Here is a 24,525-nt window from a genome sequence, read left to right as displayed (position 1 = left end):
TGTTTTTTGGGTTTTGTTTTATTTTTTTTATTTATCTCTCTAATTGTGTGTGAAAAGTGAAAGGGGTAAAGTTGGAATAAGACGGGAAAATGTGTTGGATTAAGCAAAATTGTGTGCGGGATTTAGCATATCCCAATAATTTTTGGTAAAACTGAATATCAAAGTCAACTACCATATGACATAATTAAACAAAAGTAGTTTTAAGACCGCTTTCATAGGTAAAAAAAAATAGATGAATAAGAAAACAGACCCTAATAAGCTGGCCTTCTTTTAGATAATTCCACATAAAATTAGGGTCATTGTTTTACTTCTTCAAATTACCTCTCTGTACAATACACTTACTTCTCCAAATTTTTAATATCTTTTACCACCATATTAGCTAACACGGTAGTTCTCTTTTTCCTTACCTAAGTGTCACAATAATGGCATCATCAACCTTTTTTCGGCGAGCCACTAATGTCTACCATTCTCACCAGCGTTTCCTCGTAGCAATTGCCGTCGTCAGGTCTCTTCTCTCTTTCTTCACTATATTTACGCAACTTGAGACACATTTTATCGTTCTTACCTTTTTTCTTCTTAACCCGTCAAGTTCTAATGGATGCGTATGATGATAGATAACGTTGAAAAGAAATATATTTGATTCATCTTGTTTATACTGTTAACTATGTACTTGATTCGATATATTTTTATGGGTTATTTTAATATATCAAAGTTGGTAATATAATGAACTTGCTATGTACCTTGGTAATATTGAGTAGTCTACTATATTTTTTTATAGGTGAAAAATATTTTAACTCCGCGCTTCTTCAATTTTTTAACTAAATCTTAGATTTGAGAACTTATATATGGAAATATATATCCACCTTGTTCTAATAGGAGATTGGAACAGTAGAACGAAATTTTTGTGTGTTATTATGTTATGCATTTGAATAAAAGTAGTTGTTTGAAATATGACATTTATTTAATCACTAATAATATGTGTTATATTTGTTACGTTATGTGTTTCATCTTTTTCTCTACAACCACTCACTCATGATATAAAAAGAGTATTCTTTTTTTTTTGGAGAAAGAAGTGCATAAATAAAATCAAAAGAACAAGAGTACACAAGAGTACACAAGAGTACACAGGAATCGGGGGGGGGGGGTCGGGGGGAAGCGGTTCGATAGCCGCAACAAAGTCACTAGTACAAAGGCGAAGAACGAAAGGGGGGGCAACGTCCCAATTAATACAACCATTACTAGAGCTACTGTCGACTAAACCAGCTTTGGCAAGAGCATCCGCAACAGCATTAGCCGATCTTTTTCCAAAAACAATCTTCAAGCGGGGGGAGCTATCCAAGAGATCCCTACACTCAAGAATAACATTAGCAAATTGACCACAAGGCCCCAATCTTAATTTAGTTTTAGCTATCTTGGTATGATGGCGAATGTTACTTAATTATTTTTTTGAAAATAAGATTACTTGACTTGTTATTAATATGACATCTTAATGAATACATTGTCGAATGCAATAATTTGTATTATTTCTTTCATCCTCTAAATCAAATAATACTCTAACACAATATTTGAATACGATTGTTTATCTATTTGCAATAGTTTATATGTAATAATAAAATCATTATGGGAATTCCACGACTATTTCAAATGGTGCATTGCGAAAGTTTTATAGATACTTGCATCAACGAACTTCTATTTTAATTTGCTTTATTATTTCATACTTCAAAGTCAAAGATTATTACACCAATAATATTCTATTTTAAACATGCATGATACAAGAAGCATGATCATATAAGTTGTTGTTAATGACAATCATTGATGATGATGATGATGATGAGGGTACTCGTGGTGACAGTACTGGAGGAGGGACACTTGCATACACAACATACGCAGACGCTCGAAGCATCGTTGATGATGCACCAAAGAAGAAAGTGGTTGTATTAGGGACTGGTTGGGCAGCAACAAGTTTTGTGAAGAACTTGAAGAACTCATCATATGACGTTCACATTGTTTCTCCTCGTAATTACTTTGCCTTTACGCCTCTTTTGCCTAGTGTTACTTGTGGTACCGTTGAAGCTCGAAGCATTGTCGAGCCTATTCGCAACATTGCCAAGAAGGTACATGCATCTATTATTTTTATTTTCTTTGCTCTTTAACCTCGAGATATGTTGACAATGATGGAATAATTTAGTATATGGGGGTTTAATGTGCTTTCATATTTTCAACTATAAATTTTGCTTCCTTATGTAGTAAAGAGTAAAGTATGTTTTTTTTTTTTTTTTTTTTTTAATCAAAGTCATAGAAGTGCATTCAAAGCGTGAGAGCAAAACGAACCCTAATTTATTGAGGACCTAATCTTAACTAATTTATTCTTTAGAAACTAACCATAGTGAAATTACAAAATATAACCTAAAAAATGAAATATGCTTCATTTCCCCTTAGAGCACCATGATTTATTTCTACCACCGTAATTTAATAATATTTTTGAGTAAATAATAATTAATCCACTCGATTCTCTCCCATAGTTTTTGTCTTTATTTTCTAAATTTTCTTTATTTCCCAAAAATTGGCGGGACTTCTTATTTGATTTATTTTAATAAAGATCTTTTCTTTCACTTCTTATACAACATCTTTGGTTAAAAAATCTAAGATTCTCTTCCTTAATTATCTCTTGACTTGTCAAAGTTAAGTAATTACAGTAAGACTATGTTTGGCAAGGCATTTCATGTACCTGATTTGACCAAGCAACCTGATTTGACTAATATTTCAGGTATTTGTTTTACCTAGTGTTGTTTGGTAAAGTCATTTCAGGTACCTGAAATGACTTTTCAGGTACCTGAAATGAAAAGCTACTCAAGGTAGCTTTTTAAAGTTTCAGGTAGCTGAAATGTTCTACTTTACATATTTACCCTTTATTTAAATTAATTTATTATAATTATTAATGTCATTTTATGTCATTTTACAAAAAAACCAGTTACCTTTTCAATTAGTTTTACCAAACACTTTACAATTAATCAGCTGCCTTATCAGTTTCTAATTTCCAGCTAACTTTTCAGGTACCTTTTCAATTTCAGTCACCTTATCAGGTTTCAGGTACCTTTTCAGGTTTAAGGTACCTTTTCAGTCAGTTTTACCAAACAAAGCCTAAGCAATGAATGATAAAGTTCATTGATTGCTTAAAAAGTTTTAAAATTGGCCTTACTGAAACGTTCGCAGTGGTCAAAAAAATAAAACACGAGAACAGAAATATAATTCTAAGAGCAACCATAACCAATGCATTAAATTAAAAGTTACATGAAGAGAGTAATACAAGGACGAGCGAATTGTCATATCATGTTTTGAGATCCTTAGTTTTACAAGAGAAATTTATCATTTGGCCTTTATTAGAGTTGTTTTTAATTATACCTATCATTTCTAAATGCCGTTTGACGATTTATTAATAAATTGATCTTTGTAGAGGGTCTTCCGATTCTTTAAGACGACAGTTGGTACTATCTATGAACTAGTTTTTTAATCCGTGCATTGCACGGGTGGAAACGAAAAGTATTATTAAAAGTAACAAAATATATTTTTGGGGTTTAGTAAATTATTAAATTTTAGAAAATTTCATTTTGTCTACTAACCATACACTTTTGATACTATGATTTTTTATTCGAAATACTATGATTTTTTTTCTCGACTTTTGATAAGTTATTGGCAAGTAGTCGAAGTAGGCGGCTGAGGTAACTTAAACTTGTCAAAATTGAGCTGATCCGAATAACCCTACCCGACACTCAAATTCAGGACCAAAGCTTGATCTGAACCTGAATTGTGTAAAACAATGGATAAGTAACTCCTTATATGAAATTCCATTTGTCCCACTCGTTTGTTTGCTTATTCCATTTTGGGTTTTCTCAATCAATTGTATGCCTTTATATTTTAGGAATACCTTTGATAAGCAATTTGATACTCCACACTCAATTTGATTAACTTGTTATTTAATAATTGACCCTCCTCTTTTTTTTGGCATTTGTGTCCAAACCAAAAGCAAACGAATGAGCGGGATGAAAGGACTCAAGGGAGTATGAACTGCATATTTTATTTACCCAATTGTTATTACACAACTGGAACTATTGCAATGCGGCACATGTTATTTTCCTACCCCGTTGGCATATCAATGTTTACGTTCTAAATTCTAATACCCCGTCTTAAACTTAAAACGGATCAAATAAAATACATAGGATAAAAGCATAATATCTAGGGATTAATAATAAGCTTGTTCGATCCATCCAAGTACGGTGTTATTTAACCCCATCTTAAGAAATACCAACTATGCATTTATAATGTGAAGTATCAAAATGGTGGTAAATACAACCATAACCGTTGTGAATTTCTACGTCATTGGTTAGTGTTGTATTGTCACTTGTGTAAAATTATATGGTAAATATATATTTTCAAATCAACCTTAATTAGAGTAACTGCAAGTTAAAAGAAGTATTGTGAAGAGTAGATTAGAGCATAAAAAAAGATGAATCAAAGGATGATTTATTTAACATATCAATTTATACGAATCCAATATTAACCTCTATCTAACTCGTCTCCAATAAATTGTTCAATCAATTTGTGTTAATTGCATTTCTTGAAAGATACTCTCTTCGTCCAATTCATTCATTTATTTCTATACCTTTGATTAAAAGATCTCTCACAAAGAATATGAAAGATAAACAAACGATTTTGACGGAGGGAGTAATATGGAGTACTCTAGTCCAATCTACTTATTGAATATTATTTGGAAAGGAATCCCTTTTTGATGTTAATGAGGATAATCATAATTGGAATAATCATAATCCAAATCATCATTTTGAATGAATTTTGCCAAATTAATATGCTAATTTTCTAATTGAAATTTTAATTGGAAAGGAATCCCTTTTTTTCTTAATTTTGTGGGAGATGCTGTTATTTGAAGTTAATGAGAATAGTATTTAAATTACACCGCCAAATTTAACGCAAATCACACTATTGTTATTTGAGGTAAATTTACAATTCGTAACAATTAACAGTTTGGCAAATATAATATATGGTAATAATATTTTAATATATAGTCTTTCACCTGGTTATGACACGTGGCATTCAATACGAACTATACATCAAGATGTCCTACTATAAAGAACATTTGGAGTTCCTTAACAACTAAATAAAACAATCAATGGCTCCCAACATTTATCAAGTCCATTGTTGGGTTTAATGCACTTTTGGAGTCTAATGCACTTTTGCAAATTGAAAATGAACAATATGATAAACAAAAAAATGAAAAACAAAATGACTTAATTCTAATTTTTTTCCTTAAATAAAATTTACCTAAACGAATGCAACAAATTTATTCGCCGAATATTGCGATATAAAGTGTAGATTAGACGGAATTTCAACAAATCACTATTTAATTCCAAATTTAATTTAATAATGATAATTTCTCCTATAGGCTATAATCATGTTAATTCCTCCAATAACCTCTCCCTATTATGGAAATAATATTATATCAAATATTCATGTGTTTAGGAAGAATCAATAATCATCATTCTATTTTAGGATTTTGTACGTGATTTTGCATGTATCATTTTTTTTATAGTCTTAGGATTTCAGCAAATGACACGTGGCATAGGAGTAGGTGTTGACACGTGGCGATCAAAGGGGCTGCTGGTTTCAGCTTTAATATAATATATGATAATTGTAAAGTTATGAAGCGCAAATTATAAGTACTTTCGCGGCTTTAAGTATTGTATTTATAAATGTTTTAACTTATATTATACCACGTTTAACAATAACCTTGATATTTTATTATCCTCCTCTATCTCACCCTTTCTCATCCCTCTAACCCGGTTTTTTGTTTCAATAATAAGAAAAATAATTTTACTGTATTAATGTCTTTGTATCAGTATGTATCCCAAAAAAATGGTAAATTTAACATAAATAACCCAACGTTTATAGTGTCTTTCAAAAATAACCCAACCTTTTGACTTTAACAAAAATAACCCAACCTTTATGTTTGTGTTACAAAAATATCCCAAACTATTCTATATCTATAACTTTTTACCTAATTTAAGATTTTAAAAATTAAGTGATTGTATATAATTTAAGTAAAAAAATTGTAAAACTTTTCAATATGTATCAAAAACCTGGAAAAAAAAAAGGCTCATTGATACTTTAAAACACCTAGCCTTTGCCTTCTCCTCTAAAATCTAATTGTCAAGCAATGAAAACACACAGCATGATAAGTTGAAGAGAAAAAGATAATGGCAAAAAAATCAAAGTGTTTTAAAGTTTTAAATGTTAAAATTTATAAATTTTCTGGTTTTTTTCAGATTTTTTAATACATTATTGAAAAATTTTACAATTATTTTACCTAAATTATATACAATCACATTTTAAATTGTTAAAATCTTAAATTAGGTAAAAAGCTCTACATCTGGAATAGTTTGGGACATTTTTGTAACACAAACATAAAAGTTGGGTTATTTTTGTTATAGTTAAAAGGTCGGGTTAGTTTTGGAAGATTTTATAAACGTTGGGTTATTTATGTTAAATTTTCCAAAAAAAATCAAATAGTAGATTAATCCTAGAAGTGGACTAAAAATTAACACAAAATCAAAAACACGTCAAACCTCACCCGAGCCCACCGCAGTCTGCAGGATGCGGCTTACTCGGGTTGGCCTACTTCCATTTCGAGCTTCCCTTTTTTTGCTTTTCTTTGAATTTCTTTTTTGACTTTAATTGACCCTCGTTTCTTGACTGAGTTTTCCTTGCTTTGAGTTCACATATAGACAGATTAATTCTCTAATTAAAATCAACATCCTCAAAGCATGATTACAAAAGAGGTTTAACAAGTTTACAAGCAAATTACAAGTTATAACGCCAAATTACAACAAATTCTGAAATCGGCATATTACATTGATATTCAACTAAAATGAGGTATGTGAACCAGTTTGTTATGATAAAATGACCCTAAAGATTTGACACAAATAAACACAATCAACTAGGGAATATTCCCTTGAATCCAATCCAATGTACCCATTTTTCATTTTAGGACAATCCAATGTACCTATTTCTTTTATTGACAAAAAATGGACCAACATAGCCTCATTTAAAATATTCTATTTACACAAAATACCATCAACTCTCATTCACTCTACTCACAAAAACTAAGGGTACATCAGTCTTTTTAACATTATTAGGTGTGTTTTCTTAAAATTTGTGTCGGGCCCATGAGTATATTGAATTGGATTGGAGAGAGTATTACATGCGGGAACAATTACGGCATGGAGCGTACGGCCGATACGGGGCATGTGTTAGTTGTATGATGGCTGGTAAAAATGAGTGGAGATGATCTCTAGTTATAGTTTTAACACAAATTCTTGTTTGTGACGGCACATATCCGTCACTCTTGAGTGACGGATACCATTTTACCTCACAAAGTACCCACTTTTTCTCTCTCTGCAACACTATTCATGTGGTCCCCTTTCTCCACTAACCCATTTTGTTACCATTTTATCTCACAAAATATCCGCCACAAATGGTAACCCGTCACAAGGAAGACCAATTGTAGTTTTAATCACCCTTCGCACTCCCTTAAAACTCTCTAGATAAGAACAATTTAGAGTTGTATATTTATAATCATTCCTTTTTTTTTTTGAGGGAATTTATAATCATTCCTAAAACGACTATTAATGTTCTAAACTCTACTAGACCCTACTAAACAATCTAGTGCAACTTACAGACTCCACACTATTTAAAATATTCCAAATATCATATTATAGATAGATGACTTCACAATGTACTAGAAACTCTACAAGACATTACATGATTTCGGAAACTTATAGATCGTTCTTCTTTCTTCAAGACTCTTCCACCAATCTCAACCCCTTGGTCTTTGAAGCGCGCTCGATGCGTGAATTTTCTTCGAACCTCCTTATATATTTAGCCGATGCCAAGTCCTTGGCGCTTTCATTCCTAGTATGGAAAGAATCCGTCATTGCCTTATTTATCTTGTTCAAGCATGATACTAATTATCGCTCCATTTTTGCATTTTAACATGATGGTGATCACGTCGTGCCCATATTGCGTGACTAGGTCGATGAACCTCACACGAAGCACCACACCTTTATCATCCATGCTGACTACAATGGATTTGACCTTCCCCTTTTACTTCCCCACGAGGTCTGATACTCTCTATACGACATCCATTGTATTTACTTAGCTTTAGAGTACATTTTATTCAACTCACCCTAAATTTTTGTGTATCATACGCCAATGTCATTGGCCACCCTAAGCCCACTTAGTTTGAATGTTTACTAATGTATTTCTACTATTAAAATGTATTCCCTCAAATTTAGAAGCATTACATTCCCTATTTATTTGTTTTAGAAATACCTTTCATTGTCCAACATTTTCACCATTTTAAAGGGAAAAAATATCATATATGATGTTTTTTTAAGCTATAAATATCATATTCACGTCCTACTAAGTTATATATTTCTAAAAAGAAAATTAAAGTTTTTGTATTTAGTAAGTATTTCTAATACAAATCAAGTACAATTTATAACGACCCGACCTGCCTCCGTCGTATCACAACCTCAATATGATGAGATGTGTACCTTTGAGCCCATTAATTGTCCTCACTTAAGCCCAAAAGCACAAGACCTTGTTAATAAATGTTGGGTTGAATCTCTTATAAAGATACCATAAGCTCTCCTTATTTTACTGTTATAACAGAAGCAAGAAAGAACTGATAAAAAGAACAATAAAGAGACAAACGCACAGATTTACGTGGTTCACTAACGGTGTGTTAGCTACGTCCACAGGGCAGAAGGGAGAGAGTTTTATTGATATGTGAGGAGTTTTGATTCTGATTCGAGACGGTATGATCGTTAGGTAGAGGCTTAGAGAGTTTATATAATACTCTCTAAGACCTAATACAGAATGACCTAATAAAGGCCCAAAACAGACCTAGCCCAATAACAGATACGGATACCGTTCAAGTTTCGGGGGCGTTGCCCCCGAACCCCTAAACTGGGCGTTTCCCCGGGACCCATCTCGACCGGTCACGAGACCCCGCATAGTCGTTTGAAGCGGCGGTTAACAGAATCAAGGCACAAACCCAACATTTACCAATGTGGAACAATTTCCTCACAATCTCTTAGGGTGTTACACAATTCATTTGGAATGTATTTGCTTAGATGGATGGAGTAATATTTAAGACTTTTATAAACGAAAACGACATAACCATCAAGATAATGTGCCATTTAAATTGCAGAAAAATGTGAGAGTTCAATTTGAAGAAGCAGAGTGCTACAAAATTGATCCAGTCAATAAGAGGGTTTATTGTAGGTCTGCAACGAACAAGATTTTGGAAGGCAGAGAGGAGTTCAATGTGGAGTATGATTACTTAGTGGTCGCCATGGGAGCGCGTTCCAATACCTTTAATACACCTGGTGTCGAAGAAAACTGTCATTTTCTTAAGGTATATCTTTTTTTTTTGGCCAGGAAGTACTTAAATTAAGGAAAATGATTTGGTGCCACCAGGTGACACCCAATTTCGACGCCACCCTCTCACATGTAATAAGTGGGGACCCCTTCAATAAATGATGCATGTGAGAGGGTGGCACCCAATATCGGCGCCACCCGGTGGCGCCCTATCATTATCCTTAAATTAAAGGGAAAAAGAGAAGTCCAAATACATCAAGGGGGCGGGTCGGGGGAAAGTGGCGTACTAGCCAAAACAAAGTCTAAATTACAAAAGTCCAATACAAATAAAGGGGCATGCGCCCAAATAAAGCTTCCATTACATAAGCTAGTGTCTTTAATGGCGAATTTAGCAATGGCGTCCGCAACTTTATTCGCCGATCTCTTCTCAAATATTATCTTCAAAAGCGGTGAGGCCTCCAATTGTTCCCAACACTCGAGAATGATGTTAGCATAAGGACCACAAGGTAGATCACTCTTAATAATGGCATTAACGGCATTAATACAATCAGAAGCAATGACAACATTAAGGCCGAGGGCGGTAGCAAAAAGTAATCCTTCACGGATGGCGAGAACCTCGCAAATAAAGGGATTAGGGGCAGCTAAGCGGACGGACCAACCTTTAACCCAAGACCCAAAACTATCTCTAGCAACACACCCCACATTAGCAAAGGAGAAGGAGGAAGAGAAGGCCACATCAACATTGACCTTAAGCCAATCACGCGGGGGAAAGGCCCAGCTACCGGGGTAGCAAGAGGCAGAGGGGAAGGAGTCAACACGGGAGGGGGGGCAAGGGGCACGGCTGCTGGCAGACACCCAGGCAGCAGCAAGGGCAGAGTAGGAGTCGCACAGGCGGGAAGGGGGCAGGGTGGGTTGGCTGGAAAAAAGGTTATCACATCGCCCAGTCCAAAGGCGCCATATAATGAAGGTGAAGAGAGTGACCCAAGAGGGGTTAGACGAAGTACAATTGTCGTGAATCTAAGGTTGGAGATCAAGAGAGAAGAAAGAGTGCTGGACGTTAAAGTTTGCCCAAATGTCGCTCGCGTGGCTACAATCACGCAGAATATGGAGGGTGGACTCAGGGAGGGAGGGGTTGGCGCATCGAGTGCAGCTGGGAGACGAGAGAATAGATCTTCTAAAAAGAGTTTGATTGTGTGGGAGTTTATCCCACCAGGCGAGCCATATAAAAACCTTGATTTGAGGTTGGGTGGGTAAGGCCCAGAGCCAAAGCATGTTATCAGAGAAGGAGGGGGGGGGGGGAATGGGAGTGCTCAGAAAGGGAGGTATAGGTGTAACCTAAGGAAAATCTATTCTTGGGCGCCAGAGAGGAGGTCAGGTCGGGGCGTTCTTGGTAACGGAATGGTTAGGATTGAATCAATAACATGGAAAGGGAGAACGAAGTCAAGGGAGACGAGGGACCACATCCCATCAAGGATAATAGAGCTCAACTTGGCGTGCTCAGAGGTAGGAGTAAGGGGCCAGAGATGATGTGTCTCAAGGGTCCAAGATCAGACCAAGGGTCGTTCCAAAGGGAGATAGAGGATCCATCACCTATAGACCAGGTAAGGTGCTTTTTTAAGATAGGCCAGTCGGTTCCCACATTCTTCCAAATGTGAGAGCCAGAATTGAAAGAGCGAGGGGTAGGGGTCAGGTACTTACTCTGAATGGCACGGGAAGCAAGAGAAGACTTATTAAGAAGTATCTTCAGCTCAACTTCGTGGAGAAAGAGTCATTAAGGGGGCGGGCAGCTCTGATTCCTAGGCCACCAGAGGCCATAGGTTTGGTAACCAGGTCCCAGGTAGTAAGGTGAAGCTTGTTGGAGGAAGATCCGGACCAGAGAAAGGACCTAGTGATTTTATCAATCTCAGAAAGAATGAAAGAAGGGAGCCTGAGGCATTGCATAGTATGAGAAGGGATAACATTTAAGGTAGATTTAATCAGGCAAATCCTACTAGCCCTAGAAAGGAATCTAGTATTCCAATTAGCAAGCTTAGCATTGAGAGAGTCAATGATAAATTTAAGGTCAGCTCGCTTGGTCTTCCCCCACCCAAGAGGGAGCCCAAGATAAGTGCCAAGGTTCTTAGCGCGCTTAATTCCAAGGGAGGCTCCAAACATGTTAATGTCCTCAAGGGGGGTGAGTTTAGAGAAAATGATCTTACTCTTCAGTCTATTGATTTTTTGGCCCGAGGAAGAGCAGAAAGAAAGGAGGGTGTCTTGGAGAGGACAAAGGTTCTCTTCCGAAGTGCGTCCAAAAAGGAGAATGTCATCGGCAAAGAGGAGGTGGGAGAAGGAGACTCCACCTTTCCCAAGAGGGAACGGTGTCCAATCATTGTCAAGGCACGAAAGATGAATGAGGTTAAAAAGGGCTTCCATGCAAATGATAAAGATATACGGGGAAAGAGGATCCCCTTGTCTAATTCCCCTAGACGGGAGAAAGGTGGTCGATGGGGTGCCATTAAGTATGACATGAGAACTAGAAGAAGTGATACAACTCATGATGAGGGTGATCGTGTCACGGTCAATGCGGGCAGAGCAAAGACAGGAGTGAATGAAGTCCTATTCAAGGCGGTCGAAGGCTTTCTCTAAGTCCAGCTTAAGAGCGAACCACCCAACCGAACTCTTGGAAGTATGCATTGAATGGAGGATTTCAGAAGCGACAATGAAATTGGTGTCAGTGCCTCTTCCAGGGATAGAACTGCCTTGATTTGGGGAGATAATGTTGTGCATAAGCGGCTTAAGGCGATTGACAATGATTTTTGTGACAATTTTATAAGTAGTATTGCAGAGGCTAATAGGTCGGAAGTTGGAAATAGTTTGGGGGGAAGGGATTTTTGGGATGAGGGAAATGGTAGTGCCATTGATAGAGTCAGGCAAACATTTGGCAGTGAAGACACCTTGAATGAAGGCAACCATGTCAAATTTGATAATGTCCCAACACTTCTTAAAAAACCCAGCATGGAAGCCATCAGGCCCCGGGGCCTTATTCGAGCCAAGGGAAAAGAGAGCAAGGCGAATCTCATCCTCAAAGGGGATGAAAAAGGAAGTGATAGGTGGGAGGGGGTTAAGAGGAGGACGAGGAGCGGAGCACTTGTCAGTGGTGTAGAGCTTAATAAAAAAGTTAGTAATAAGGGAGTCGAGGGCATCATGTCCAACAATAGTGTGTCCCACATCATCGACAAGGGAAACAATGCGGTTCACACAGCGACGGAGGGTCACAGACTTTTGAAAAAAAGAAGTATTTATGTCCCCATCGGCTAACCAGTTAATCCGGGACCTATCCTTCCAGAATTGATGTTCATGATCAAGGACAAGGTTGAGATCAGACAGGAGAGAGTCGTTAAGGTTAAGAAGAAATTCAGAGTTTGGGTGGAGGCAGAGGTCCCTTTGGATGCCAAGGAGTCTAGCGTTCAGGTGAGATTTCTTCTTAAAAATGTTGCCAAAGGTGAGGGAAGGCGAGGTAGAGAGGGTAGAAGCAAGGGCAGAGAGTTTAGAAACGACACACAGGTTCGAAGAGGGCCACGTCTCAGACACAAGGAGCAGGAAATTTGGGTCAGCTAACCAAAAGGATTCAACTTTGAAAGTCTTTGTTCTGGCAGGAGAGGGAAGGGAAGTCTTAAGGAGAATAGGACAGTGGTCAGAGGAGAGACGAGTAAGGTGTTGGTTGTGGGAGTTGGGAAAGCTGTCAAGCCAAAAGTGGTTGACCCAAACCCGGTCGAGGCGTTCAAGGATAGGGTTAATCCGACGACGGTTGGTCCACGTGAACTTAGGCCCCGAGAACCCAATATTAGTAAGGCTACACCTATCCATGGTACTATTGAAAGATTGACTCTGTTCAGTTTGATGGCTCGCCCGCCCAGCTTGTCAGTAGCACAAGTCACCTCATTGAAGTCACCAATGCACACCCAAGGGGTATTAAGATTGTGGGAAAGGGTGTTAAGTTCATTCCAAAGTCTAGTACGATGTCTAAACTTTAGACTCGCATAAATGGCAGAAAGCAAAAAAACAAACTTAGTCGAGCTTACCTGGACCACCATATTATTAATCTGGGTTCCCTTGTTGACAAGAGTAACAGCAGCTACCCGCTTATTCCATAGAATAATAATTCCGCCAGTGAAACCCACTGGATCCAAGATCTCCCAGGAGTCAAAAGGAAGACGGCGCACGACGGTCAAGGAATTAAAGGAAGAGACTCTGGTTTCCGAAAGGATGACAATATCAGGTTTATGAGTGGTAATCAAGTAAGAAAGGTGGGTAGAGAAGGAGGGCTTGGCAATGCCACGACAATTCCAGTAGAGGATGTTCATATTTTCAGGAACCAAAAAGGAATTAACCAACTCGGTCAGAGCTCCCGGCTTGTCCACGTCCTCCACCATGTCGAGTTCTAGACCTAGACGGGCGCTGAAGAACCTGCGATTTGTTCTGCAAATTGTCATGAGCAGTGCTCTGTGGCTTTCTTCGTCGTCCCAACTGATCCACAACTCCAGTTGTCTCATTCGAGTCATTGATCGGAATATCTTCACTGAGTTTGTGTAGCTCGCGACTCGGAGATCCTTTGAATCTGAGCTCAACAAAAAGGTCTCCCTCAATCGAGGCAGAATGGGAGTGGGATCCAGGAGGAACTCTAGAGAGTGTGGGACGACCAGGTCCGGTTGAAGGAGGTGATTGGACCGGACAAACCACCTGAGGAAGCAGACCAGGGCAGGTGGCAGGAGTTGGAGATCTGAGAGGTCTGGTAGGTGAGCAGGGGCGACGAACCGGTTTGGCAGCCTGGTGTTGATCAAGGTTATGTTTAGACACGATAGGGGGGTGAGGATGGGTTGGCGAGAATTGACCGCAGGATGGGAACGATTACCTGGTAAGAGACGAGGCGAGGTTCGAATATAAAGGTTTTTTGATTGACAGGGACTTCTGGTAATGTGAGGGTAGGGGGTTGGTAGGAGTCCGCTGGTATCGCATCGGGGTGGAGTAGAGTAATGGTCAGGGGAACGGGAAGAAGGGGCAGGTTGCAGAAAAGAGGTTGGGAGGAGGTAAGAGGAAATGAGGGTGAGCTGGTGGAGGATCTGGTTCGAGATGGAGGGGGGAAGTACTGGATCCATTGAAGGAAAAAAATTGGTTTGGATTTTCAGAGTTGGGATCCTGGTCAGGAGGTGTGATATTATTAAGGGGTGAGTTTTGAATGTAAAGAATGGGTGGTGAGTAAGAGAGTCTATTTTGAGTAAAGAGAGAGGTGATTGATGGAAGACCAAATAAGTGGTCAAGGTTAAAGGAGGAAAAAGGGGAGAGAGGTGTTTGGATTTTTTCTTTAATACTTAATTTATTTGTAGGAAGGACGGGAGCTGAAAGTGGGTCTGACTTAGAAGCAGGAGTAAATAAAGGGAACTTTCCAATTTTCTTAAAGGGAACCATAGACCAGTCTTTATCAGCATCACCTGCCCCCACATTTTTCTTTGTGGAAATGGTAGAGTCACTACCAGGGTCAGCAATGGGACCATTAGTTTTCCCAATATCCCTAACCCTAAGACAGGCTTCGTTACAATGGCTTTGGCAATTAACACAGGAAACTTGTTTTTCGGCCAACACAACAGCTTGACAAAAGGATCCCAGCCAGATCTTAGTGGGCGGGGGCTTGGAATGATCAACATAAATAGATAGTCTAGCAAACCTGGCATTGTTTCTGCTGAGGCCATTAGGGTCATGCTTGATAAAGCCACCCAAAGAGTTCCCAATTGCTTGGAGAATGTCGTGACGGTGATACTCAATCGGAAGCTCCGGGAGGATAATCCATGTTGGAATCGACTTAATGATGAACAACGACGGCTGGAAATTTGGGACCCAATCTTGCACGTGGAGGAAGTGACCCTGGAGGAACCACGGTCCATTTTCCCGAATTCGCTGCAAATCCCCATTAGAATCAGCAGTACAAGAATAGAAACCTTTCCCCAAGCCAATAAGTTTAATTTGATTTTTACACTTCCAGAGAGATCGAAGCGAAGATGCGAGGTGGGCCGATTCGATTGATTTCCCAGTGAGCTTGATTATGAGGGATTTTTCCCACTTGAGTCTGAGGGCTTGCTTGGAATGAGAGTAATTATTAAGGGAGTAATAGAGCTAAAATGAACTAAAAATGGAGCGAAGGAAAGGGGATTGGAGATAGAAATGGATAGAGGGGAAATATAGTGTAATAGTCCCTCCATTAAGGGAGTGATTGTTCCCTACCTACCCCTTGAAGTAATAATTACCTCCATATAGAGGTAATAATTCCTCCCTCACCTCCTCTTTCCACCCTCCACAACCACCACAAACCACCAATCTCCTCCTATTTCTTCTTATTTTAGCTCTCATTACTTCCTCAATAATTACTCTCATTCAAAGCGAGCCCTAAGAAATAATCAAGACATCTTTAAAATTAGTGATTCACTTTAACTATCAATTTAAATCACATATTTTAACCTAAGTGAATGCTTTCACACAATTTATACGTACTATAACTTATTAAATGATAATATGAAAATATGTAGCTCTTTCGATGTCTCAATCTAGTTACCTTAAACATCCTATCTCTAAGAGGAGAATAAATTTGGAATTAATCCAAATTTTGCAAAGATAAATATTGTTCTGATTTCTCCGTTCATCTTATTTATATTGATCACATATGATTTTAGTATTAAAAAGGTCAATTATACGACATTTTATTTTCCTCAACATTTGTTACCTACTCCGTTTTTCAAATATTGATAAGATAAATCGTTTTATTAACATATTGATTTAAAGCAAATGTAAATGGAAAAACAAATGGTTATGTTTAATGCTCACTGCGATTGTTAAACCTGAATAAAAAATGAGATGAAGATAGTATTTTTAATGAAGTTCGATACTTTATAACATCATACAGGAAATTGAAGATGCTCAGAGAATCAGGACCACCGTGGTGGACTGCTTTGAAAAGGCTAGTCTTCCTCATTTAAGTAACGATCATAGAAAAACGTTGTTGCAATTTGTGGTTGTTGGCGGAGGCCCAACTGGTGTAGAGTTTGCTGCCGAGTTGCATGACTTTGTGACAGAGGACTTGGCAAAACTTTACCCAGCTCTTAAACCTCTTGTCAACATTACTCTTGTTGAGGCAGGGGATCATATTCTTAACATGTAAGTTGAAGACGATTATACATTATTCGATTTTACCCATGCATGAATTTTCATAGATTATTTTTTTTTTGTCTAAACCATCCGGTAATCCGAACCACATTGGGCCGGCTAATCCGGATTTCGGGGCGTGTCCAAGGATTACGGTATTTAAACCCCTCCCAATCGCAGTTGTGGGGAATCGATCCGCAGACCTCCCTACCAAGCACAGCCCCATGCTACCACTGCGCCAACCAACGATTGGTATTTCATAGATTATGTGGTACACTATTTCGTGATCTTGGTATTTCATAGGTTGATTTGCCTTATTTTAGGTTTGACAAAAGGATCACTGATTTTGCCGAAAAGAAATTCCAAAGAGATGGTATCGATGTGAGACTTGGATCAATGGTAACAAAAGTGACCAATAAGGAAATTTCAACAAAGGACAGGGGTTCTGGTATCGTGAAATCCTTGCCATATGGAATGATTGTTTGGTCTACTGGCATTGGAACTCGTCCTGTTGTTATGGAATTTATGAAACAAATTGGTCAGGTAACCAATTTCACTGCCATGAAAAGTCTCTATATAGCTCTTATGCCTATCACTCGACTCATGTAAAAGGGTAAAAACGATAGGTAAAAATTTTAGAATGTTCCTTTGACTTATTTAAAATGTCCTAAACAAAGTTAAACATACAAAGGGAGTAAATTTATTCAACGAATCATATGAAGGAAAACATAGCAATATCAAACAATTTGGAGTCTTTTATATTATTTTTGTCAAATTCAGTTATCAATATATTAACGAGTTAAGGGTAAGTCAAGGACCCGAATTTTGCAATTTATTTCCGTTAAGGACCTCAACGATTTTTTTTTTTTCTGTTAAGGACCTCAACACTAACACGGTTAAGTTTCCGTTATGTTTCTATCATTAAAATAGATTTTAACAACCAATATATTTTATGAAAATACTTGTATATTTTATAAGGCAAAATATTTTATGAAAATAGATTTTAACAACCAATATATTTTATGAAAATACTTATATATTTTAACAATCAAAACTAATTAAGGTAAGAGCAACACACATAACCATTAATCTTTGTGACATAGCAAAACAACCCAAAATGCAAACTATAGAAGATTAAGCTCCTTCTTGCTTCACAAATCAAAACTATCAGACCAATTACCTCCATAAGTTCCCAAGCCGTAGTTGAATGCGTGAACCTAGCTGCTCAATTGGATAACTTTGTCTTGCAATCCAACCGATTGTTGTGATATGATGTTTCTATTGTTTATTGTATGCCGAAACAATATTTGATATAATGCTGAAATAATGTTCGAGTCCTTGTCTTACCCTTAACTCGATTAATGGATATGTGTTGTCTTGCCTTAATTAATTTTGATTGTCAAAACATATAATTACTAGGTTTGGTGCCCGGCTACGCCCAGACTACCTTTATTTACCATTTAAATTTTATTTTCTACGAAATATGATACACGCTAAATTTGGTTAACACATACATTTACAATTTATATCTTAAAATTATGATGAGATGTAAAAATCATCAACAAATTATGAGACATGTTCACCACTCCCGCTGTTAATATTATTACTTTCACTATATCCCTTGTTAATACTATTTCTTCGGTAACTGTTGTTTGTTTATTAACTACTCCTGCTATTTTTACGGTTTACCCGTTAGTTTTGTCAAACTCATATGTTTAAATAAAATTAATATTTTCTTAATCGAATTGTTAGTTAGTTTTTCATACTCTCTACGTTGTTCCTATGTTACTTTCATTACATGTGTTGTGACTACTATTACTTTCACTTCTTCCGCCATCATTATTTTTTTTCACTACTCTCGCTGCTATTATTGTTGCTTTTACTACTACAATGCGTCGATTAGCTTACCAATCGATTCAACAAATATAATATTATTAGATTTATATATTTAAATAAATATTAAATATTAAATTAGAAGATTATTAAAGAGCAATCATTATTTTTTACTAAATAAATTACAAATCTAATGAATTATGAAATATTATATTTTTTGGAAATCTAGATTGATTTATTTACCTTTTAAATGTTTCCAAAATATAACATATTTATATTATATTTGTGTATATTAAATAACTAACATTTTTATACTAATTAATACCATAAGTGGGTCTGTTTACTTTAAGGAAACTTACCATATTCTGGTATTCTTTAAATTTATATTTCAACCAAAGCTATATAATATTTACATTGAAGTCCCTTGTCCGGGTCCATTACACAGTGCTATGATTAAAAACTATATAATATAATTAATTTGTATAGATTTATTTAATTACATTGAAATTCCTTGGTTTCTGGAATTAATATATACTCCCTCTAATTCACCATATTCTTCCCTATTTCCTAAAACGGATTATTCAGGTTTTCTTCCCCTTTCTATTTTTGATAACTTTTACTCTTATTTTATTCATACCTCTCTCATATCACCACACCCCACTCAACTCTTTTAGGGGTCGTTTGGTTCAAAGTATTGGAATGGTATGGAATGGATTGTGATACTATAGTGGTATGGAGTTAGAACCCCATACTTGCTCATGAGTGTTTGGTTCGACCTTGGAATGGATATAGAGGTAGTAATAATCTGGAATGGAGTTAAAAACTTGAGTAGAAACATGGGTATGAGATTCCAAGGGGTTGGAATGGAGTTAGAATCCATTGGGTATCTAACTCCATTCCAAAAACCTCCAACCAAACACTAGAATGGATTGAATTCATTTCAATCCATTCCAAAATCTCCAACCAAACACCCCCTTAATCTTATTTTATTCATTACTTTACTATTTGTGGCCCACAATTCATTATTTAACTCCTAATTATTTATCTCTCTCTTCTATTACCAAACCTCACCCCAACTATTTATCAATATAATACTCCATTCCTTAATCCTTGTGCCCAAACTAAAGAGGAAGAAAATAGAGGATTGAAGGGAGTAGTATTGATTTTCATAAAATATATTGTTAAAATCTATTTTCATAAAATATTTTGCCTTATAAAATATAGAAGTATTTTCATAAAATATATTGGTTGTTAAAATCTATTTTAATGTTAGAAACATAACGAAAGCTCAACGGTGTTAGTGTTAAGGTCCTTAATGGAAAAAAAATATTCGTTGAGATCCTTAACGGAAAAAAATTGTAAAGTTCAGGTCCTTATCTTATCCTTAACTCATATATTAACTTAAATGACAGACCAATAGACGCGTTCTTTCAACTGATGAATGGTTAAGGGTGGAAGGCACCAACGACATATATGCATTGGGTGATTGCGCCACTATTCTACAACGTAAAGTCATGGTAAGTAAATTAACCATTCAAAATTCCTTACACTAATTGCAAAATTATCGTTTGTCGTTGTCATTTTAATATTTACGATTATAACAGGAAGATATTGAAGAAATCATCAAGAAGGAAGATAAGGATAACACTGACACTCTAAATGTGAAAGAGCTGAAGAAAGTAATTAAAGATATTTCCGAAAGGTATCCTCAAATAGAAATATATATGAAAAGGAAGCAGTTTAAAGATATTATAGAGTTAATGAAAAATGTAAAAGGGAATGATGAGAAGCAAGAGTCTACTCAAATAGATATAGAGACATTTAAGAAGGCTTTATCAGAGGTTGATGCGCAAATGAAGAATCTCCCTGCCACTGCCCAGGTAACATCGTAACAATAATGACCAAAGGTAGATCCGTCTATATTCCAATACCAATTTTTTTGCTCAAGTTTTAAAAGTTTCTTAAGTATATATTTGAACTTCACACATATAAGTATATACTACACAACATTATATCAAAGGGCATAAAAAGTAAATTTTGTTTCATAATAGTTGAACCTGACATTTTAATATATGCTCATATTAGATATGTATAAATACTTTTAATAATTTAGGACAACAATATTGACTCGGTAAATACTAGGTCGTTAAAATACTAGAATTAACCTATCAAATTAACAATTTATACCCTAGACTTTGACTCTACTAACTTTAAACTAAAACAATAGTAAAGTGGAAGTAAAGGGGTCGAACCCAAGAGAAGGGTTAACAACTAAAAACTTGAGTTGTAAACTATTGACTACTAAGTAGGTCTCTACTACTAATTAAAATCCTAATGACAATTTAAACTTAACAAAATGCACTAATCACAAACAATGGGTATTAACAAAAGTCAACTAGTAGGAAACATAGATGAAAAAGGATTGGTTTTGGGAAACAAACATGGAAATATGAGTAAAGATTGGAGATCTTCCTATTGAGACAATTCCACAAACAACTAGTATGCAAGATTCAATATAAAAGGGAAAACTTGATGTAATTCTCTCTTAGTAACCCAACAATGATAAAGTTTGACTCTTTTTTCTCTCTTACAATTATCTACCCAATACTATCACCTCAAGATGTTGATACATGTAAATTAAACCATCTACATATACCCTTCAAAATTAAGCAACAAATCATTAAACCATGAAAAGAGACTAAGCATGAGCAGTAAGAATTTAACCAAAAGATGAAGCTAGGATCAATTCCTCATAAGATTAAACCATACAAATGAGCAAAAGACATGAACTTTCCTATTTGTTGTATGAATCCTTTAATCCAAATCAACAAACAACAAACTTGCTTCAACAATCCCAACTAAATTAAACCATTTCTTTAGGATTTGCACTAGTCAAGTAAATAACATGCAAGGATGATCAAACCGAACATTCAATCACTCAACATAAGAAATTAAGCACAAGAAAAGAGCATTAGATAAATTAAGAGAGGTTTAAGAGTCTTACAATACCAAAGTTGGATACTTTGATCAAATTACATCAAGCAAAGGAAAGATTAGCCTTCCAAGAAATGAGGAAAGATTAACATCCAAAGCTAAAAGATTACAACTTTTACCCAAAATAAAGTGTTCTTGCTACCGAAAGTCTCTAGAGATTATTCAATAATTAGATGATAACTAGGTCTTCAAAATGAGGAGTATATATAGGGGTGCACTCCTTTCTAGGTTAAATCCTCCAAAAACAAGCCCAAAAACACGGACTGTTTAATTAAGCCCGTGTTTAAAACAGAATTGCGCAAGCTTCTCTGAAGGTGGCGCAGGCTGCGCATCCTGCGCAGGCTGCGCAGGCTGCGCCCCAGCTCGGGACTCCCCTATGAACTTCCAAGTTTTGCTTGCTTCTTTACTTTCCAAACTTCACTCGTCATTGCTTGCTTGAGACGGACTTCTTATCTTGGTTGAAACAACATGAAATCTTCACCTTGACTCTTTGATATGGTTGCTTCCTTTGCCTCAAAAGGTGATCAATCCAAGACTAAGTCTTTTGTGACCCAAACTACAAAGAAATAGAGTAAGCCGGTATGTCCGAGATTAACGCATAACTTGGCCCCAACACTTGAATAAACAACCTAAAATTATCATACTAGACACGACATATTTGATACTATCAAACATCGTAGATACTTAAGTCGTATAACACATTATCTTCGGCTATTATGAGCATAATATATGTATTTCCTCGTCGAGTGGAACCTTTGCCAATTTAATTTACTGTAATTATTAAGTGATTCATATACTTTTTTATCTAGTCAATGCATGATGAATAATAACACTTGCCTGATTTTGTATTTTTGTTACCTTATACTACTACATATTGAGATTTCAACTATGCTAATTAGTTTGCAAATATTCTAGGTTGCAGCGCAACAAGGAGAATATCTTGCTGATTGTTTTAACAGAATGGAGGACTGTGTGAAAAACCCTGAAGGCCCTCTGCGAACTAGAAAAGAAGGACGACATCGATTTCGTCCATTCAGGTAACAAAATGTTACATGCTGGGAAATTAATGGTCCTTGTAATTCTTATGCTCGTCATTTTTTAAAGGTACAAGCATTTAGGACAATTTGCTCCTTTGGGAGGTGAACAAACTGCAGCCCAGCTCCCCGGTGACTATGTCATTCACGGTCACAGCACCCAGTGGCTTTGGTATTCTGTCTATGCTAGGTACAATACGTTTTTTTGTTTCCTCTTTAATTTTTTTAGCAATCTCATTTAAGTTTCTCTCTTTATTTCTAAAATAATTCACATATTGTATTATTGTAGTGTATGTAGTCTTATTATAAGATTTAAGACTAAAACATTAGCAATAAGCCCAGTTAGTAATCAAAAACATTATTCAGTTTTTATTTTAGCAACAAAATATCTTACATTAAGTTTCATGTAAAATGAATCTACATGGCTCAAGCGTTTGAATCTAGTGGTTAAAACTAAGGTCAAACTCCTAAGGGTATCAGGTTCGAGCCTCTTCAAGAACAGCCTTGTGGAGGTTATTTTTGACCTATACTATGCTTTTTAGACTTCTAGCATGTCGCCCTCAAGTGGTTAACCTAGTATATTTAGAGGTTATAGGTTCCTTCGTTGTCCAAAAAAAAGATCTAGCAATATGCGTGGATTAAAGACAGTTAAGTCCATACCTTAAGTTAACGAACACGCTAAAAGACGTTTACGGTTATTTAAGTCTACTATTATGTTATTTTACTATGATATTTGCGCAAAACAAAATTACATAGGTTTTTGTCGAAAATTTGTAATAATAAAAGGCATATTTGAGATAAGTCTACCTCAATATGTTTTAAGATCATTATAAAATAACACTTTATCGACTGTAACTCTGTAAGTGTTTTACTTTTTTCTTTTTTATTACACTACAACATTTAACTGAGATCGTCTAATTTTATAAGACCATTTTATGAGGAATTCTCGTTTTTATTAGTATTATAATGATTTAGTTGATAAAAGTATTCATTTGAACGAAATATTACTTTTTTTTATTATTATTTTTTTGAATTTTGTAAACCTTAATACAATTCAAAGTATCTGACTTATGTGGCAGTAAATTAGTAAGTTGGCGCACAAGGATGTTGGTGGTTGGTGATTGGATGAGGAAATTCATCTTTGGCAGGGACTCGAGCCGAATCTAGATAACCTAATATTATTATAGTAATTTTATTTTCAAACATGTTTATCATCAGGATATATCATTTTACAGATAATTCACAAACTTTTACTTTTGCACATACAAATGTGTGAAATCTTTACATAACTTGTTATGAGATTAAACTTAAGCCTATGTTCTTACTTCGTTAAGATGGTGTTGTATACCGTAGTTTATACAAATGAGCCATTTTCCATTTTTGTTATTATGGCATTTTTTCTGTTACAAAGTTGACTTGTTTGGTTCTTGGCTTTGGACGATTAATGGATGAATGGTATAGGGAGTTAAAAAGTAACACATCAACTATTATATAGGTTACAAGTTTTTTTTATCTTTTGTTAGTAGAAATATCGAGTCATTTTATCATGTTTTATTCCCATTGTTGGCCGATGCACCAATTCAAGTGATTTTTCTTTTCTGAATAATAAAAAAGAATTTAGCTTACAGATAATTTTTTTTCCACTAAGTTATGAACTACCATATCAACACTACGTGGAATAAAACATACAGAATAACGATGAAACATCATAGATATATAACTCATAAACGTCTTATACGGTGCATTTGATGAAATATATAAGTTCGTCATGTCAAGTGACTTCCCTCATTACTTGTAAGCAATCAGAGTAACCCATGTAACAAACGATCGCGTGTTAAAACTTACGGAGTAGTAGATTGTTTTGCCATGTTGTTCACTTATTCACGTTAATAAATCAAAATTTATGCTATTATAACCTCTTACGTTGTCTAATAAAGACTACTATTTCTTAATAGATGATAAGGTTTATTCGTATACTAGTTTGGATGCCCGTGCGTTGCAACGGGATAATTAACTTAGTAAAAACAAATGGTTATAAGGT

The 24,525-nt window shown here is 35.9% G+C and overlaps 1 protein-coding gene across 2 annotated transcripts; it reads left to right on the top strand.

The window, feature by feature from the left end:
• The first annotated feature begins 343 nt into the window (after nt 1-343).
• On the top strand, nt 344-23,785 carry LOC141621687 (external alternative NAD(P)H-ubiquinone oxidoreductase B2, mitochondrial-like). Of its 2 annotated transcripts, XM_074437993.1 has the most exons (10): nt 344-505; nt 1,853-2,114; nt 9,284-9,490; nt 16,385-16,635; nt 16,947-17,166; nt 19,869-19,973; nt 20,061-20,336; nt 22,366-22,487; nt 22,555-22,674; nt 23,564-23,785. In XM_074437993.1, the coding sequence occupies exons 1-10, from the start codon at nt 423-425 to the stop codon at nt 23,649-23,651; spliced, it is 1,734 nt and encodes a 577-aa protein (XP_074294094.1). In that variant the 5' UTR covers nt 344-422; the 3' UTR covers nt 23,652-23,785. The 2 variants fall into 2 exon arrangements, with proteins under 2 accessions (XP_074294094.1, XP_074294095.1); XM_074437994.1 differs by lacking the exon at nt 9,284-9,490.
• The last annotated feature ends 740 nt before the right edge of the window (nt 23,786-24,525 follow it).

This window comes from Silene latifolia, chromosome X (assembly GCF_048544455.1).
Source record: "Silene latifolia isolate original U9 population chromosome X, ASM4854445v1, whole genome shotgun sequence".
Classification (NCBI taxonomy): Eukaryota; Viridiplantae; Streptophyta; class Magnoliopsida; order Caryophyllales; family Caryophyllaceae; genus Silene; species Silene latifolia.
Note: the sequence above shows the minus strand (reverse complement) of the source record. Positions and strands in the feature narration are given on the sequence as shown.

Bases quoted from the DNA above. Each gene is read 5' to 3' on its own strand.
- LOC141621687 (XM_074437993.1), top strand. From the start codon at position 423: ATGGCATCATCAACCTTTTTTCGGCGAGCCACTAATGTCTACCATTCT. The intron at 506-1,852 runs GTCTCTTCTCTC...TCGTGGTGACAG, and splicing joins GTAGCAATTGCCGTCGTCAG to TACTGGAGGAGGGACACTTG. The intron at 16,636-16,946 runs GTAAGTTGAAGA...GCCTTATTTTAG, and splicing joins GGGGATCATATTCTTAACAT to GTTTGACAAAAGGATCACTG.